Source organism: Mobula birostris, chromosome 3 (assembly GCF_030028105.1).
Source record: "Mobula birostris isolate sMobBir1 chromosome 3, sMobBir1.hap1, whole genome shotgun sequence".
Classification (NCBI taxonomy): Eukaryota; Metazoa; Chordata; class Chondrichthyes; order Myliobatiformes; family Myliobatidae; genus Mobula; species Mobula birostris.
The window spans coordinates 154527887-154544335 of NC_092372.1; the positions used below are offsets into that span (position 1 = coordinate 154527887).

The 16449-nt window shown below is 40.1% G+C and overlaps 1 protein-coding gene across 3 annotated transcripts in view; it reads right to left on the minus strand.

Annotated features, from left to right (window-relative positions):
* galnt1 (UDP-N-acetyl-alpha-D-galactosamine:polypeptide N-acetylgalactosaminyltransferase 1) overlaps positions 1-16449 on the minus strand; it is a 112886-nt gene that overhangs the window by 78586 nt on the left and 17851 nt on the right. Inside the window, exons 2-3 of one of the 3 annotated variants that reach the window (XM_072253524.1) lie at positions 4203-4323; positions 3913-4119 (exon numbers count right to left, since the gene is read on the minus strand). In XM_072253524.1, coding sequence (XP_072109625.1) covers positions 3913-4051 — 139 coding nt within the window. In that variant the 5' untranslated portion in view covers positions 4052-4119; positions 4203-4323. Of the gene's footprint in view, positions 1-3912; positions 4123-4202; positions 4324-16449 lie in introns of all 3 variants that reach the window. The other 2 variants (XM_072253523.1, XM_072253522.1) reach the window with 2 other exon arrangements.

Below are 16449 nucleotides of genomic sequence, written 5' to 3' on the forward strand. Positions count from 1 at the left end.
TAAGTACATCGTTTTGGATACTGTTGATGGGGACGACCTACCAGAGACAAGTTGCAGTGGTTGCGTCTCTGGCACCGAGACTGGACCCTCGGCTCAGAAGGGAAGGAGGGAAAAGAGGAGAGCTGTACTGATATGGGAATTCGATAGTTAGGGGGACAGATAAGAGGTTCTGTGGAAGGTATCAAGAATCCTGGATGGTCTGCTGACTCCCTGGTGCCAAGGTCCGCGATATCTCGGATCAAGTTCTCAGTATTCTCAAGAGGGAGGGTGAGCAGCCGGATGTCGTGGTCCATGTTGGGACCAATGACGTGAGTAGGAAGAGTGAGGAGGTCCTGAAAGGTGAGTTTAGGGAGTTAGGCACCAAGTTAAAGGACAGGACCTCCAGGATAGTAATCTCAGGATTGCTACCAGTGCCACATGCAGGCGGGTTTAGAACTAGTAAGATAGCGCAGATCAACACGTGGCTGAAGACATGGTGCAGGAGGGAGGACTTCAGATTTATAGATAATTGGGCAGTTTTCCGGGGAAGGTGGGACCTGTTCTGGCAGGACGGTCTACTTCTGAACTGGAGGGGGACAAATATTCTTGCAGGTAGGTTTGCTAGAGAGGCTCCGGTGGATTTAAACTAGATACGAGGGGGGAGGGGAACCAGAGTGCCGGAACAGATGTAGGGGAGAAGGAAGAAAAAGAAAATAGTAAAGTTGTTTGCACCATTAGTGATAAACAGAGAGTAAGAGGTGGAAAATTTCTTAAATGCATTTATTTTAATGCTAGCAGCATTATAAGAAAGGTAGATGAGCTTAAAGCATGGATTGGTACCAGGGAAGTATGATGCGGTAGCTATTAGTGAAACATGGTTACAGGACGGGTGTGATTGGCAACTAAATATTCTTGGATTTAATTGCTTCAGATGTGATAGAATCGGAGGGACAAGAGGGGGAGGTGTTGCATTGCTTGTCAGAGAAAATATTGCAGTGGTGCTGTGGCAGGATAGATTACAGGGCTCGTCTAGGGAAGCTAGCTATATGGGTGGAATTGAGGAATGGAGGAGGTGTAGTAACTCTTATGGGGGTGTATTATATATAGACCACCAAATGGGGAGCGAGAATTGGAGGAGCAAATTTGTAAGGAGATAGCAGATATTTGTAGTAAGCAGAAGGTTGTGATTGTGGGAGATTTTAATCTTCCACACATAGACTGGGAAGCCCACACTGTAAAAAGGCTGGATGGTTTGGAGTTTGTAAAATGTGTGCAGGATAGTTTTTTGCAGCAATACATAGAGGTACCAATGAGAGAAGGGGCAGTGTTGGATCTCCTGTTAGGGAATGAGGTAGGTCAGGTGATGGAGGTTTGTGTTGGGGAGCACCTCGGATCCAGCAATCACAATGTTATTAGTTTCAATATAATTATGGAGATGGACAGGTCTGGACTCAGGGTTGAGATTTTTGATTGGAGAAAGGCTAACTTTGAGGCGATGCAAAAGGATTTAGGAGTGGATTGGGACACTTTGTGTTATGGGAAGAATGTAAGAGGAGAAATGGAGGTCATTTAAAGGTGAAATTTTGAGAGTACAGAATCTTTATGTTCCTGTTAGGTTGAAAGGAAAGGTTAAAAGTTTGAGAGAGCCATGGTTTTCAAGGGATGTTGGAAACTTGGTTCGGAAAAAGAGCGATATCTACAATAAATATAGGCAGCATGGAGTAAATGAGGTGCTCAAGGAATATAAAGAATGTAAAAAAAATCTTAAGAAAGAAATTAGAAAAGCTAAAAGATATGAGGTTGCTTTGGTAAGTAAGGTGAAAATAAATCCCAAGGGTTTATACCATTATATTAATGGCAAAAGGATAGTGAGGGATAAAATTGGTCCCTTAGAGAATCAAAGTGGACAGCTATGTGTGGAGCCAAAAGAGATGGGGGAGATACTGAACAATCGCTTTTCTTCGGTATTCACTAAGCAGAAGGATATTGAATTGCGTAAGATAAGGGAAACAGGTAGGGAAGTTATGGAAACTATGATGGTTAAAGAAGAGGAAGTACTGGAGCTTTTAAGGAATATAAAAGTGGATAAGTCTCCGGGTCCTGACAGGATATTCCCTAGGACCTTGAGGGAAGTTAGTGTAGAAATAGCAGGGGCTCTGACAGAAATATTTCAAATGTCATTAGAAATGGGGATGGTGCCGGAAGATTGGCGTATTGCTCATGTTGTTCCATTGTTTAAAAAGGGTTCTAAGAGTAAACCTAGCAATTATCGACCTGTGAGTCTGACGTCAGTGGTGGGTAAATTGATGGAAAGTATTCTGAGAGATAGTATATATAATTATCTGGATAGACAAGGTCTGATTAGGAACAGTCAACATGGATTCGTGCATGACAGGTCATGTTTGACAAATCTTATTGAATTTTTTGAAGAGGTTACTAGGAAAGTTGATGAGGGTAAAGCGGTGGATGTTGTCTACATGGACTTCAATAAGGCCTTTGACAAGGTCCCAGATGAAAGGTTGGTTAGGAAGGTTCAATGGTTAGGTATTAATATTGAAGTAGTAAACTGGATTCAGCAGTGGCTAGATGGGAGACGCCAGAGAGTAGTGGTGGATAACTGTTTGTCAGATTGGAGGCCGGTGACTAGTGGTGTGCCTCAGGGATCTGTACTGGGTCCACTGTTATTTGTCATATACATTAATGATCTGGATGATGGGGTGGTAAATTGGATGAGTAAGTATGCAGATAATACTAAGATAGGTGGAGTTGTGGATAATGAAGTAGGTTTTCAAAGCCTGTGGAGAGATTTAGGCCAGTTAGAAGAGTGGGCTGAAAGATAGCAGATGGAGTTTAATGCTGAAAAATGTGAGGTGCTATGTTTTCGTAGGACTAATCTAAATAGGACATACATGGTAAATGGTAGGGCATTGAAGAATGCTGTAGAACAGAGGGATCTGGGAATAATGGTGCATAGTTCCCTGAAGGTGGAATCTCATGTGGATAGGGTGGTGAAGAAAGCATTTGATATGCTGGGCTTTATTAATCAGAGCATTGAGTATAGGAGTTGGGATGTAATGTTGAAATTGTATAAGGCATTGGTAAGGCCAAATTTGGAGTATTGTGTACAGTTCTGGTCACCGAATTATAGAAAAGATGTCAATAAAATTGAGACAGTACAGAGGAGATTTACTAAAATGTTGCCTGAGTTTCATCTCCTAAATTACAGAGAAAGGTTGAAAAAGTTAGGTCTTTATTCTTTGGAGCGCAGAAGGTTGAGGGGGGACTTGGTAGAGGTATTTAAAATTATGCGGGGGATAGATAGAGTTGACATGGATAGGCTTTTTCCATTGAGAGTGGGGGAGATTCAAACAAGAGGACATGAGTTGAGAGTTAAAGGGCAAAAGTTTAGGGGTAACATGAGGGGGAACTCCTTTACTCAGAGAGTGGTAGCTGTGTGGAACAAGCTTCCAGCAGAAGTGGTTGAGGCAGGTTCAATATTGTCATTTAAAGTTAAATTGAATAGCTGTATGGACAGGAAAGGAATAGAGGGTTATGGACAGAATGCAGGTCGGTGGGACTAGGTGAGAGTAAGAGTTCGGCACGGACTAGAAGGGCCGAGATGGCCTGTTTCCGTGCTGTAATTGTTATATGGTTATATGGGTTGAGGCAGTGAGACGGGGCCGGGGTAGGAGGAGACAAAATAATATGGAGGTGGATGGAGGGGCAGGGGCCAAAATAAGGTGGAGGTGGAGCCAGAATAAGGTGGAGCTCCCCTTCCTCTCAATCCTCTCCCCCCACCTCTCAGATCAATTTCTGGAATAATCAGTGATATTTCATTTACATTTGAAAGCTTAGTCATATAACATTTTCTCCTGACTTATTTTGTGTTCCACCTTCAAAAAGACTGTTTAATCTAAGTGGGATTTGTCTTACCTTCACGAGCAGGTAGACCTTGTTCTTTTTTCTGTTCACACTTGTTACATTCACTGAAGTAAAGGAGTAGGAACATATCCAGTAGCACCCAGACCAAAGAGGTGGCCAAAACCACCTTACAATATGCAAACCTTCTCATGGTACTGATTCAGATAGTGCAGAATTCGATTTGAGTTGGCAACCAGCCAGGCGGCACTGCTACGGTGACTGCTAAGACAAAGATACCACAATAAATATTTTAACCTTGGATGAGTAATTGCAGTTTAAATTTTTTTTTAAAAATCACTTACTGCAGAAAAAATCCTGTAAAGGAGTAGCTTTCAATTAAAATATTATGATTTTGCCAAGGTTATTTCTGTTCTGTTGCTTCTAACTAAAGAAGAAATAATTTCCATGTTTGTCTAGATTTCACTGCAGTTAAAAAAAAGTACAAATCCGCATCAGATTTTTGGAATCTCCTTACTGCTATTTCATACATATTCCTTTGCATTATCAATGTAGGAAGATTAAGTCCAAACTTGCATTACATCCCATGCAACATCTTGTGCACAAACAAACATTTCCATACAGGCCCCAATACCAGACTTAGCCAGGTACCCCAGCCAGCAGTAACAATTGTGAGCTACAGTAGTATTGAACTGCAAACTCTTCATGGAATAAAATGGGAAACAAAATTTTCACACATTATTTCACTGTAGCTCTTAAAGATAGGACATCTGTATCAATTTAAACTAAGCGCTAGTATGCAAATTATTGGGGGGAAACTGGCTGCTAAACAAAAGGCATGGAGGCATTTACTATTTAAGACCATAAGATATATGAGCAGAATTCGGCCATTTGGCCCATTGGGGCTGCTCCACCATTTCATCATGCTCAGCCCCAATCTCCTGTCTTCTCCTCATATCCCTTCATGCCCTAACCAATCAAGAAAATTTCATAACTTTTGTGTACATTTTGAATGCGGACATATTTTTCGTTCAACAGTAAACATTTCCCCCCCAAAGAGGTTCCAATTTGTTGGGTATTCATTTATTTGTTGGGTAGTGTATTACATTCAAGATCGTTTTAAGCACTGACAGTTTTGACAGGTGGTGATCGTACGGATGGGGTTCCCCAGAGGTCAGCTATTTGCACCAGGCCACTAAGACAAGGGTGCACTGCAGCCACTCAGCAAAATAACTGGGCAACCAAAGATCTGCCTCTATATTTCAGCTAAAATTTTAATATATGTCTTTCGATATTTTTATTAGTTTCTACATAGAATACAGAGTACAATATTTTTATTAGTTTCTACATAGAAGAATACAGAGTACAAGAAAGTTACCCAAGTTACAGAGAAAGGTTGAACAAGTTGGGTCTTTATTCTTTGGAACGTAGAAAGCTGAGGGGAGACTTGATATAGGTATTTAAAATTATGCGGGGGATAGATAGAGTTGACGTGGATAGGCTTTTTCCATTGAGAGTGGGGGAGATTCAAACAAGGGGACATGAGTTGAGAGTTAAAGGGCAAAAGTTTAGGGGTAACATGAGGTGGAACTTCCAGCAGAAGTGGTTGAGGCAGGTTCAATGTTGTCATTTAAAGTTAAATTGGATAGATATATGGACAAGAAAGGAATGGAGGGTTATGGGCTGAGTGCTGGTCAGTGGGACTAGGTGAGAGTAAGAGTTCAGCATGGACTAGAAGGGCCGAGATGGCCTGTTTCCGTGCTGTAATTGTTATATGGTTATATATGGTTATAAGAAAGTATATATAAAAGGTCAATGATTAAAACTACCAATTACATTATATCTATTCATAATAACGATCTCATTATCCCGTATTCATGCAAGTTAATCAATAGTTATATTGAAATATACTAATTTATTACAAAGAATCTAACCCTTACCAAGACCAAAGCTGTTTATTAAGAAGAAAAAAGGTAAAATACCTTCTTATATAAATAAAAAATAATAATAGCCAACATCTGAATTTAAATAACGAATTGAAGATTTTGAAAATAATTCAGAAAAGGTCCCCACAATGTTTGAAAGTCTTGACGAGATTCGGAAATTGAACAGCGAATCTTCTCTAAATCTATGCATGACATAACGTCGTATAACCATTGAGCATGAGGAGGAGGAAAAACATCTTTCCATTTAAACAAAAGCGCCCTCCTAGCTATAAGAGAGCTAAAGGCCCAATATGTAAATCAGATGTCCTCAGCTTAATATCTTGTCCTGCAACAATACCAAATAGAGCCGTCAGAGGATTCGGCTTAAAATTGACTTTGAAAAGTAAAGAAAAAGTTTGAAAAACTTCCTTCCAACATTTTTCAAAACTCGGACAAGTCCAAAACATATGAATTAATGAAGCTTCTCCATTATTACATCTGTCACACTAGGGAGATATATCCGAATAAAAACGAGATAGCTCATCCTTAAGTCATATGGGCTCTATGTACCACCTTAAATTGTATGAGGGAATGGGGAGCACATAACGATGAAGTATTAACCCAGTTTGAAAATTTCATTCCAAGTTTCCTCAGATAGATGTCTGTGAATCTTGTTCCCAGAGATTCTTAATTTTGTCTAAAGGAACATTCCTCGTCTCCAGTAATAATCTCAAACGAATAATCTTCGAGGATCTTAATATTCCAACCTATAACCAATCATGCCCCTTCGACAGGATCTACGAATGAAAGTTTCTCATTTAATCTTGTGTATTCATGTAAAGACAAATTAAACAGCTAGCCTTCGGATTTTAAAAACCTTTGTGCTTCAACAGTCGAACGAAACCATTCGAAAGACCCATTTTTAAGTGTGATTCTGAGTCGGGCTGGGTAGAGAAGGGAAGGGTTGAAACTCCTGTTAAAATACATGGACATAACTTCTTTGAACTTAGCACATGCCTGCATAACCTCAGGTGAGTAATCTTCGACGATTCTAATCTTACGACCATTATAGTAAATCATGCCTCTTTGACGAGATTTGCAAATTAACAGTTCCTTTGTTTTAAATTCATTAAAACAGATTATTACTGATCTTGGTCTCTCCCCCCAGGTCTAAACACAGAAGATCTGTGAACTCGATCAATCATAGGCAAAGACATCAAAATTTCCAAAATAATTCTTGCAAGAAGTTTGCAAAAAATTCCATAGGATGATGACCTTCGATTAATTCTTCGAGACCCAGAACCCATAGGTTGTTTCTTCTATTTTCTAGGTTGATCATCTCCTATCTTAACTTTTCGTTGGACTTCGATTGCTTTTCACAAAGCTTTTGCAATTCATCCACTTCTGTTTCCAGAGATGACAAAATTGCTTCATTATTTTTTATATGTTTATCGTGTTCATTAAAAGTTTGTTGAATAGAATCCGATTTACCATCTATTTGTCTAAATTCAGAGCTGATTTGTTGAAACTTCTCAGAGGCTTCTCATGTATGACTTTGCAGCAAATCCATAATTCAAAGCAGCAGGGAGATCATCCTTTTTAGTACCTCTGGCACTCCTTCCAGTCATAATGAAAGAATATCATACTTAAAAAAGTTTCCAGACAGGTTAGAAATAGTAAGATAATTAGAGTTGGAGCAACGACAGATTGCTGTTACTCCATCAGCCACCACCAGGAAAATCCGACAACAATGTCAATGACTATTTAGAAATGATTATCAGTGTACCCCATGCAAAGTCAAACTGAAGCTAACCCCAAAGGTATCGGAGGATATAAGATCAAAATACAATCTTGCACTCAGTAAAGATGCTGCTTTCAGCCTTTGTTTCATGGATGCAATATTTTTCACTCCAAATGCAACTTTTTCATTTTAAATAACAGAATAAAAATAAATGATAGTCATTAATGAAATGGTAGTAGATTGTGGTTACAGTAGTTCTGCAATTAACTTTGCTTTTGTTTAAGGAGGTAAGATTCTGGAAACATCTACAGAGTTAATACATCTCAAATTCTCATCTTGTCTTCATTAAAACATGTGGGCTACAGCTCCTCTCCTTCGCTTACAAAAATCCAAAAGCTGCAGATGAATTTGCAAACTAAATAACAACAACACTTGGAAGTACATAGGTTCCTTTCTATTTCAAAATCTGGATATTCTTCTATAAATGTAAAATAAGCACAAAAGGGAAAGTAATGATTTTATAAAGGCGTCAAAATATCTTACAATAGTGACTTCCTGTTTCAATTTTCCCAGCTCCCAAGGCTCAAAGAAGAATATTCTAGAGTAAAAGTGGATGGGAAGGATGTTTTTACTTTGTTGCTTAATGATTTTATTTCTAAGAAATTATTACTTTGACAGGAATAGCATTTGGTGTTCTTAACAATCAGTAATATGGAGGTCGCAGTAATGGAATGAAAAATTTCTTATCAGAATAAAGCTTAAAGAGGGAAGGTACATAGGGAGAAAAAATAAAATCAAAATCCTGTTCCTTGAATCAGAGCCAAACAGCCATCTGGGTTTGTATTTATGTTGTTAGTATATGAAAGCTTGTTGTATGCCTATTATTGGGTACCCTTAGAGGCGGTAGAAATGAATTTATTAGAGTAGGGTATGACATACAGTTGAAAGAAAAACTTTTGCTTTGTTCCTAATGCCTAGGATTTAATTAACCAAAGGTTTCCTTTTTGATGCAATATTTCCTGAGCAACTTTGTCTCTTAGTTCCTTTCTCTGCTAATGCCAAAAAGCCAAACATTTCTCTCTGTCATCTGGGAGACTGAAATATTATATTCTCATCACCTTAGTGAAATTCATGATTTACAGTCCAGGAAATTATCCCTGTCACTTCCTGGCCCGTATTTATAGATCCAACACCTTTCTCTCAAGCACAGATGGAAGATTGGCTAACTGATAGAAAGCAGTGGCAATAAATGGATTGAGAAACTGTAACTGGTGAGGTGCTGTAAGGATTATTGATGTAGCGTCAGCTATTCACAATACATTTGGATAAATTTGTTAAAAATATGTATAACATCTACATATGGAAATCAGGATGATAGATGGGTAGCAAGTTTAATTTTAAATCACAGATGCAATGAAGCACAATAAGTACTTTATACCTGAAACCAATAACTTGGCTGTTACTGTTACAAACAGTAAGAACCCAATAATTAAAATCATGTCTTGAAATGTAGCCCTTCAAACCTGCTCTACACTTTAACACAAATCATGACAGACCTACTCAACAGCATTTTCCCACATTTTCTCTACATGTATCCATTTCCCAAGTGTCCAAAATTACAACTCATGTTAGAATTTGTGTGTACATGTCAAGCAAATGTCATCTAACTCCCACATTTTTCTATCAATGAGGTTGATTGAACACTACACAAAAAAAATCAAATAATCCTTGAGGAGAAAATTCTCATTGTGTCATTTCAAGTCTAAACTCCCAAATCCATAATCATTGGCTTTCTACCCAGATGAAACCGCCTCTCAGCATCTTTTCTGCCAGTATCTTTATTAGAAACACTAAAATGAGATCACACTAATTTTTTTCTGAACTTCAGAACTTCTATGCATATATATCTTAATAGGTGGACAGTTTTGAAGAGGTAGTATAGTTGTGCAGTTAATTGGCCAACTTCATATCGCCGAAGTTCAAAGTAAATTACCGAAGTACATGCAGTTGCAAGAAAAAGTTTGTGAACCCTTTGCGATTACTTGGTTTTCTGTGTTAATTACTCATAAAATACGGTTTGATTGTCATCTAGGTCACAATCATAGACAAACACTAATAGCCTAAACTAATCACAGACAATTGTACTTCTGGTCAACACTGAATACACCATTTAAACAATCACAGTCTACTTTCAAAAAAGTAAGTGAACTTCTACAAATACTATTTAGAGTCAGGTGTTCCAATCAATGAGATGAGATTGGAGGTGTGGGTTGTAGAGGTGCCCTGCCCTACAAAAAAGACACACAAATCAGGTTACTGTCAGAGCCTGCTCTTCTCAAGGGAGATGTCTTTATGTGCACCATGCCTCAATCAAAACAACTTTCAGAGGACCTTAGAAGAATTGTAGAAATACATGAAGCTGTTAAAGGCTACAAAGACATTTCTAAAGACCTGAGTGTGAATCAGTCCACATTAAGAGAAATAGTCTGCAAATCAAAGAAATTCAATACTGTTGATACTCTCCCTAGGAGTAGGTGTCCTGCAAATGATCACACCAAGAGCACAACGTGCAATGCTGAAGGAGGTGAAAGAGAACCCAAGAGTAACAGCAAAAGACCTGCAGAAATCTCCAGAACTTGCTAAAGTCTCTGTTCACGTGGCTCTATATAAAAAAAAAACACTGAACAAAAATAGTGCTTGTGGCAGGATATCCAAAAAAAACAACAACTTGCTGCATGTCTCAGGTTTGCAAAAGACCACCTGGATGTTCCACAACACTTCTGGGACATTGTTCTGTAGTCAGATGAAGCAAAAGTTGAACTTTCTTGGCAGAAATTCACACTGCTATGATTGGAGGAAAATGGACACTACACACCAACACTAAAACTTCATCCCAACTGTGAAGCGTGGTGGAAGGAGCATCATGGTTTGGAGCTGCTTTGCTGCCTCAGGGCCTGGACAGCCAGCAATTGTTGAAGGAACAATGAATTCAAAATTGTATTAAGACATTTTACAAGAGAACATCAGGGCAGGGGTCTGTCACCTGAAGCTTAATAGAAGTTGGATGATGCAATGAGACAATAATCCGAAACCAGCAACAGAATGGATTAAAAAGAATATTTGTGTTTTGGAAAGGCCAAATCAGAGTCCAGATCTTAACCCAATTGAGACGCAATGGCATAACCTGCACTGGGCTGTTCATGCATGATATCTCCGAAATATTGATGAACTAATAGTTTTGTATGGAGGAATGGTCTAATATTCCTCCTTGCTGTTGTGTAAGTCTGATCAGGAGCTACAGGAAACTTTTGGTGAAGGTCATTGCTACTAAAGGAGGTTCTACCAGTTATTAAATACTACAGTTCATACTTTATCCAGCCTGGACTGTGAATGATTAATCAATGTGCTCAAAAAAGACATGAAAAGTGCAATTGTTTGTGTGTTACTTAGTTTAGGCAGATTGTGCTTGTTTATTATTGTGTCTTAGGAAGATCAGGATCAGATCACATTTTATGAGTAATTAATGCAGAAAACCAGGTAATTACAAAAGGTCCACAAACTTTTTCTTGCAACTGTACATAGAATTCTAAAGCCCACACTTAACTTTTTCTTGTTACTAACTTAGATTCTGAGCAAAAGTTAAATATTTTTAAATGCAAGGAAGGTATTATGTCCACAAAAAGCAGGAGAAATAAACTGCATTTTATAATAAATATCATCTCAAAGTGCACTTCAGGTTCAAAATATCACTCAACACACATCAAAGTTGCTGGTGAACGCAGCAGGCCAGGCAGCATCTGTAGGAAGAGGTACAGTCAACGTTTCAGGCCGAGACCCTTCGTCAGGACTAACTGAAGGAAGAGTTAGTAAGAGATTTGAAAGTGGGAGGGGGAGGGGGAGGGGGAGATCCAAAATGATAGGAGAAGACAGGAGGGGGAGGGATGGAGCCAAGAGCTGGTCAGGTGATAGGCAAAGGGGATATGAGAGGATCATGGGACAGGAGGCCTGGGGAGAAAGACAAAAGGGGGGGGGGGAACCCAGAAGATAGGCAAGGGGTATAGTCAGAGGGACAGAGGGAGAAAAAGGAGAGAGAGAGTGAAAGAAAGAATGTGAGTATAAAAATAAATAACAGATGGGGTACGAGGGGGAGGTGGGGCATTAGCGGAAGTTAGAGAAGTCAATGTTCATACCATCAGGTTGGAGGCTACCCAGACGGAATATAAGGTGTTGTTCCTCCAACCTGAGTGTGGCTTCATCTTTACAGTAGAGGAGGCCGTGGATAGACATATCAGAATGGGAATGGGATGTGGAATTAAAATGTGTGGCCACTGGGAGATCCTGCTTTCTCTGGCAGACAGAGCGTAGGTGTTCAGCAAAGCGATCTCCCGGTCTGCATCGGGTCTTGCCAATATATAGAAGGCCTCATCGGGAGCACCGGACACAGTATATCACCCCAGCCGACTCACACGTGAAGTGTCGCCTCACCTGGAAGGACTGTCTGGGGCCCTGAATGGTGGTAAGGGAGGAAGTGTAAGGGCACGTGTAGCACTTATTCCACTTACAAGGATAAGTGCCAGGAGGGAGATCAGTGGGAAGGGATGGGGGGGGGGGCGAATGGACAAGGGAGTCGCGTAGGGAGCAATCCCTGCGGAAAGCAGAGGTGGGGAACCGAAAGATGTGCTTAGTGGTTGGATCCCATTGGAGGTGGAGGAAGTTATGGAGAATAATATGTTGGACCTGGAGGCTGGTGGGGTGGTAGGTGAGGACCAGGGGAACCCTATTCCTAGTGGAGTGGCGGGAGGATGGAGTGACAGCAGATGTGCGTGAAATGGGGGAGATACGTTTGAGAGTAGAGTTGATGGTGGAGGAAGGGAAGCTCCTTTCTTTAAAAAAGGAGGACATCTCCCTCGTCCTGGAATGAAAAGTCTCATCCTGAGAGCAGATGTGGCGGAGACGGAGGAATTGCGAGAAGGGGATGGTATTTTTGCAAGAGACAGGGTAAGAGGAATAGTCCAGATAGCTGTGAGAGTCAGTAGGCTCTATATATTGGCGAGACCTGACGCAGACTGGGAGACCGCTTTGCTGAACACCTATGCTCTGTCCGCCAGAGAAAGCAGGATCTCCCAGTGGCCACACATTTTAATTCCACATCCCATTCTGACATGTCTATCCGCGGCCTCCTCTACTGTAAAAATGAAGCCACACTGAGGTTGGAGGAACAACACCTTATATTCCGTCTGGGTAGCCTCCAACCTGATGGCATGAACATTGACTTCTCAAACTTCCGCTAATGCCCCACCTCCCCTTCATACCCCATCCGTTATTTATTTTTATACTCACATTCTTTCTCTCTCTCTCCTTTTTCTCCCTCTGTCCCTCTGACTATACCCCTTGCCCATCCTCTGGGTTCCCCCTCCTTGTCTTTCTCCCCAGGTCTCCTGTCCCATGATCCTCTCATATCCCCTTTGCCCATCACCTGTCCAGCTCTTGGCTCCATCCCTCCCCCTCCTGTCTTCTCCTATCATTTTGGATCTTCCCCTCCTCCTTCCTCCCACTTTCAAATCTCTTACTAACTCTTCCTTCAGTTAGTCCTGACGAAGGGTCTCGGCCTGAAACGTCGACCGTACCTCTTCCCAGAGATGCTGCCTGGCCTGCTGCATTCACTAGCAACTTTGATGTGTGTTGCTTGAATTTCCAGCATCTGCAGAATTCCTGTTGTTTGCATTTCAAAATATCACTGTTTGAATATCTTACCACTTGGTATATTTTCCAGATTATTCCCCTTTTTGAGGCCATGGGAACTTACTTTTTTTGCTTATATTCTAATTTTCATGTTAGAGTGCCACTGCCAACTTATAATATGTGCATTTCTTCAAAAATATACTCCAGTAATGTTATTACACAGATGAAGTTTTATTCAGTGCTATTGAAGTGGTTGCAAATATGATTATTACTACAGTTACTATTTTTAAAAAACAATCAATATCAACATTAGTTCAGACAAAAGAAGCTGCAGAAGGTTGTAAATCTAGTCAGCTCCATCTTGGATACTAGCCTACAAAGTATCCAGGGCATCTCAGAAAGGCAGCATCCATTATTATGGACCTCCAGCACCTAGGGCATGCCCTTTTCTCATTGTTACCATCAGGTAGGAGGTACAGAAGCCTGAAGGCTCACACTCAGTGATTCAGTAACAGCTTCTTCCCCTCTGCCGTCCGATTCCTAAATGGACATTGAAGCTTTGGACACTACCTCACTTAAAAAAAAACAGTATTTCTGTTTTTGCATGTTTTTAAAAAAATCTATTCAATATAAGTAATTGATTTACTTGCTTATTTATTATTTTTATATTATTATTTTTTCTCTCTGCTAGATTATGTATTGCATTGAATTGCTGCTGCTAAGTTAACAAATTTCACGTCACATGCCGGTGATAATAAACCTGATTCTGACCAATAACTAGATTATCTTTCCTAACCTCTATATTCAATAAGAATATTGTATCCTTCACCAAGTGGAACAGATATGGGTATGCTCTTAAAGCATTTTTATCTTAGCTGCTCATCATTGACACAATTCCATAAAAATGCTATTAAAATATTAAAAATTAGACAATACACGTCCCTTTTATGTAAAGGGAAGAGATATGACAACACAAATGAGGGCTAGTTTTTTATGTCAATGGAAGTGTTTGTTGGCAGTGGTAAAAACAATAGGTGGTGGTGTGTGTTTCATGGTAAACTCTCAGTGATGCTCCAATGTGGCGGTTTTGCTAAGAATGTGTTCCCCTGACTTCGAACACCTAATGGTCAAATGACATCCATTCTCTTGACTTAGGGAGTTCTCTTCTCTTCCATAGTTCTGGCCACAGTGGCAGACTATAATCGAGATACTGCAAAATGCCATCTCCAACAAGAAACAGTCCAACCCAATGCATTTCAAATCATAGTTGGGTACTTAAACCAGGTTTGTTTGAAGAAAACCATCAGTATACAACCTGTAGCACCAGTGGTCTCAACGCATTACACCAGTGTATACTAAGATGAGCAATGCCTACCTATCTTTCCTATCCCAGAACATATTTCGGTAAATTTGATCACATGACTGTCCTTCTACCTACATACAGAGGCTAAAGTTCAAAGAAAAATTTATTATCAGAGCACATACATATTGTCACATACAACCATGAGATGTATTTTCTGTGGGCATATTTAGTTAATATATAAAACAGTAACTGTAAACAGGATCAATGGACAACAAACCGCAAATGTAGATATAAGCGAATACCAATAAATTAACAAGCATGAAATAACAAGGTAAAGGAGTCCTTAAAGTGAGACAATCAGTTGTGGGAACATCAGAAGTAGAATGAGTGTAGTTATCCCTTTTGTTCAAGAGCCTGATGGTTGAGGGGTAGTAACTGCTCTTGAACCTGGTGGTGTGAGTCCTGAAGCACTTATGCCTTAAACCAATGGTATCAGCCAAAAAAAGAGCACGGCCAGGGTGGTGAAGACCTTCAATGATGGATGTTGCTTTTCTACGGCAACATCTCTTGTAGATGTGCTCAATTGTTGGGAGGGTTTTACCCATGATGTGCTGGGCCGAATCCACTCCCTTTTGTAGAATGTTCCCGTAGCCAGTCAGCACACTTTCCACAACACATCTATAGAGGTTTGTCAAGGTTTTTGATGACATGCCAAATCTCCACAGACTCCTAAGGAAGAAGAGACACTATCATGCTTTATATGATGGGCCCAAGACAGATCTTCTGAGATAGTGACACCCAGGAATTTAAAGTTACTGACCTTCTCCACTTTTGATCCTCCGATGATTATTGGCACAAGAACTTCTGGTTTCCGTCTCCTGAAGTGTACAATCAGTTCCTTGGTCTTGACATTGAGTGAGAGGTTGTTGTTACTACACCATCTTCAATCTCCCTCCTGTATGGCGATTCATCACCACCTTGATACAGCCCACAACAGCGATGTCATCAGCAAACTTGTACATGATGTTGGAGCTCTACTTAACCACACAGTCATAGGTATAAAACGAGTAGAGCAGGGGGCTAAGCATACATCACTGTGATGCTCCTTTGTTGATTGAGATTGTAGAGGAGATGCTTAATCTCCTGCTCTACTCACTTATGGCTGTGTGGCTAAGTACAGCACCAAAGCCATATTCAAGTTTGCTGACGACACCACTGTTTTAGGCCAAATTAAAAGTGGTGATGAATCGGCATATAGGAGGGAGATTGAAAATCTTGCTTAGTGGTACAACAACAATTTCTTACTCTATGAACTTGAAATCGCTCACTCTCTCCACTTCTGATCTCTCTAAGGTTTGTGTGTTCCCTCATCTTACCCTTTCCTGAAGTCCACAAATGGGTCTTTGACCTTACTGAAATTAAGTGCAAGACTATTGCTAAGACACCATTCAACTAGCTGGTGTATCTCACTCCTGTACACCCTCTCGTCATCATCTGAGATACTGCCAACAATAGCTGTATCATCAGCAAATTTATAGATTGGCATTTGAGCTATGCCTAACCATACACAGTCAAGGGTATAGAGACAATAAAGCAGTGTGTTAAGCCTGAGGTATGCCAGTGTTGAATTGGAGATGTTATTACCAATCCACACAGACTGTAGTCTTCCGGTTAGGAAGTTGAGGATCCACTTGAAGAGAGAGGTACAGAGGCCCAAGTTCATCACTCCAACATTGGAAATAATGCTATAGAAAGGCACAGAATCACTTGAAATCCATCCCTAAAATGTCCTGCCTTCTTACTCTATTTTAAAAGCCATCTTTATTACTGTTTCATCTGTCTGAAAATTTCATTGCATGGCTTAAAAATGCCCAGGGATTCTGGTGGGATGTTTTTATTACCTTAGTGGTAATAAATAACTGCATGATATTATTTCAAAA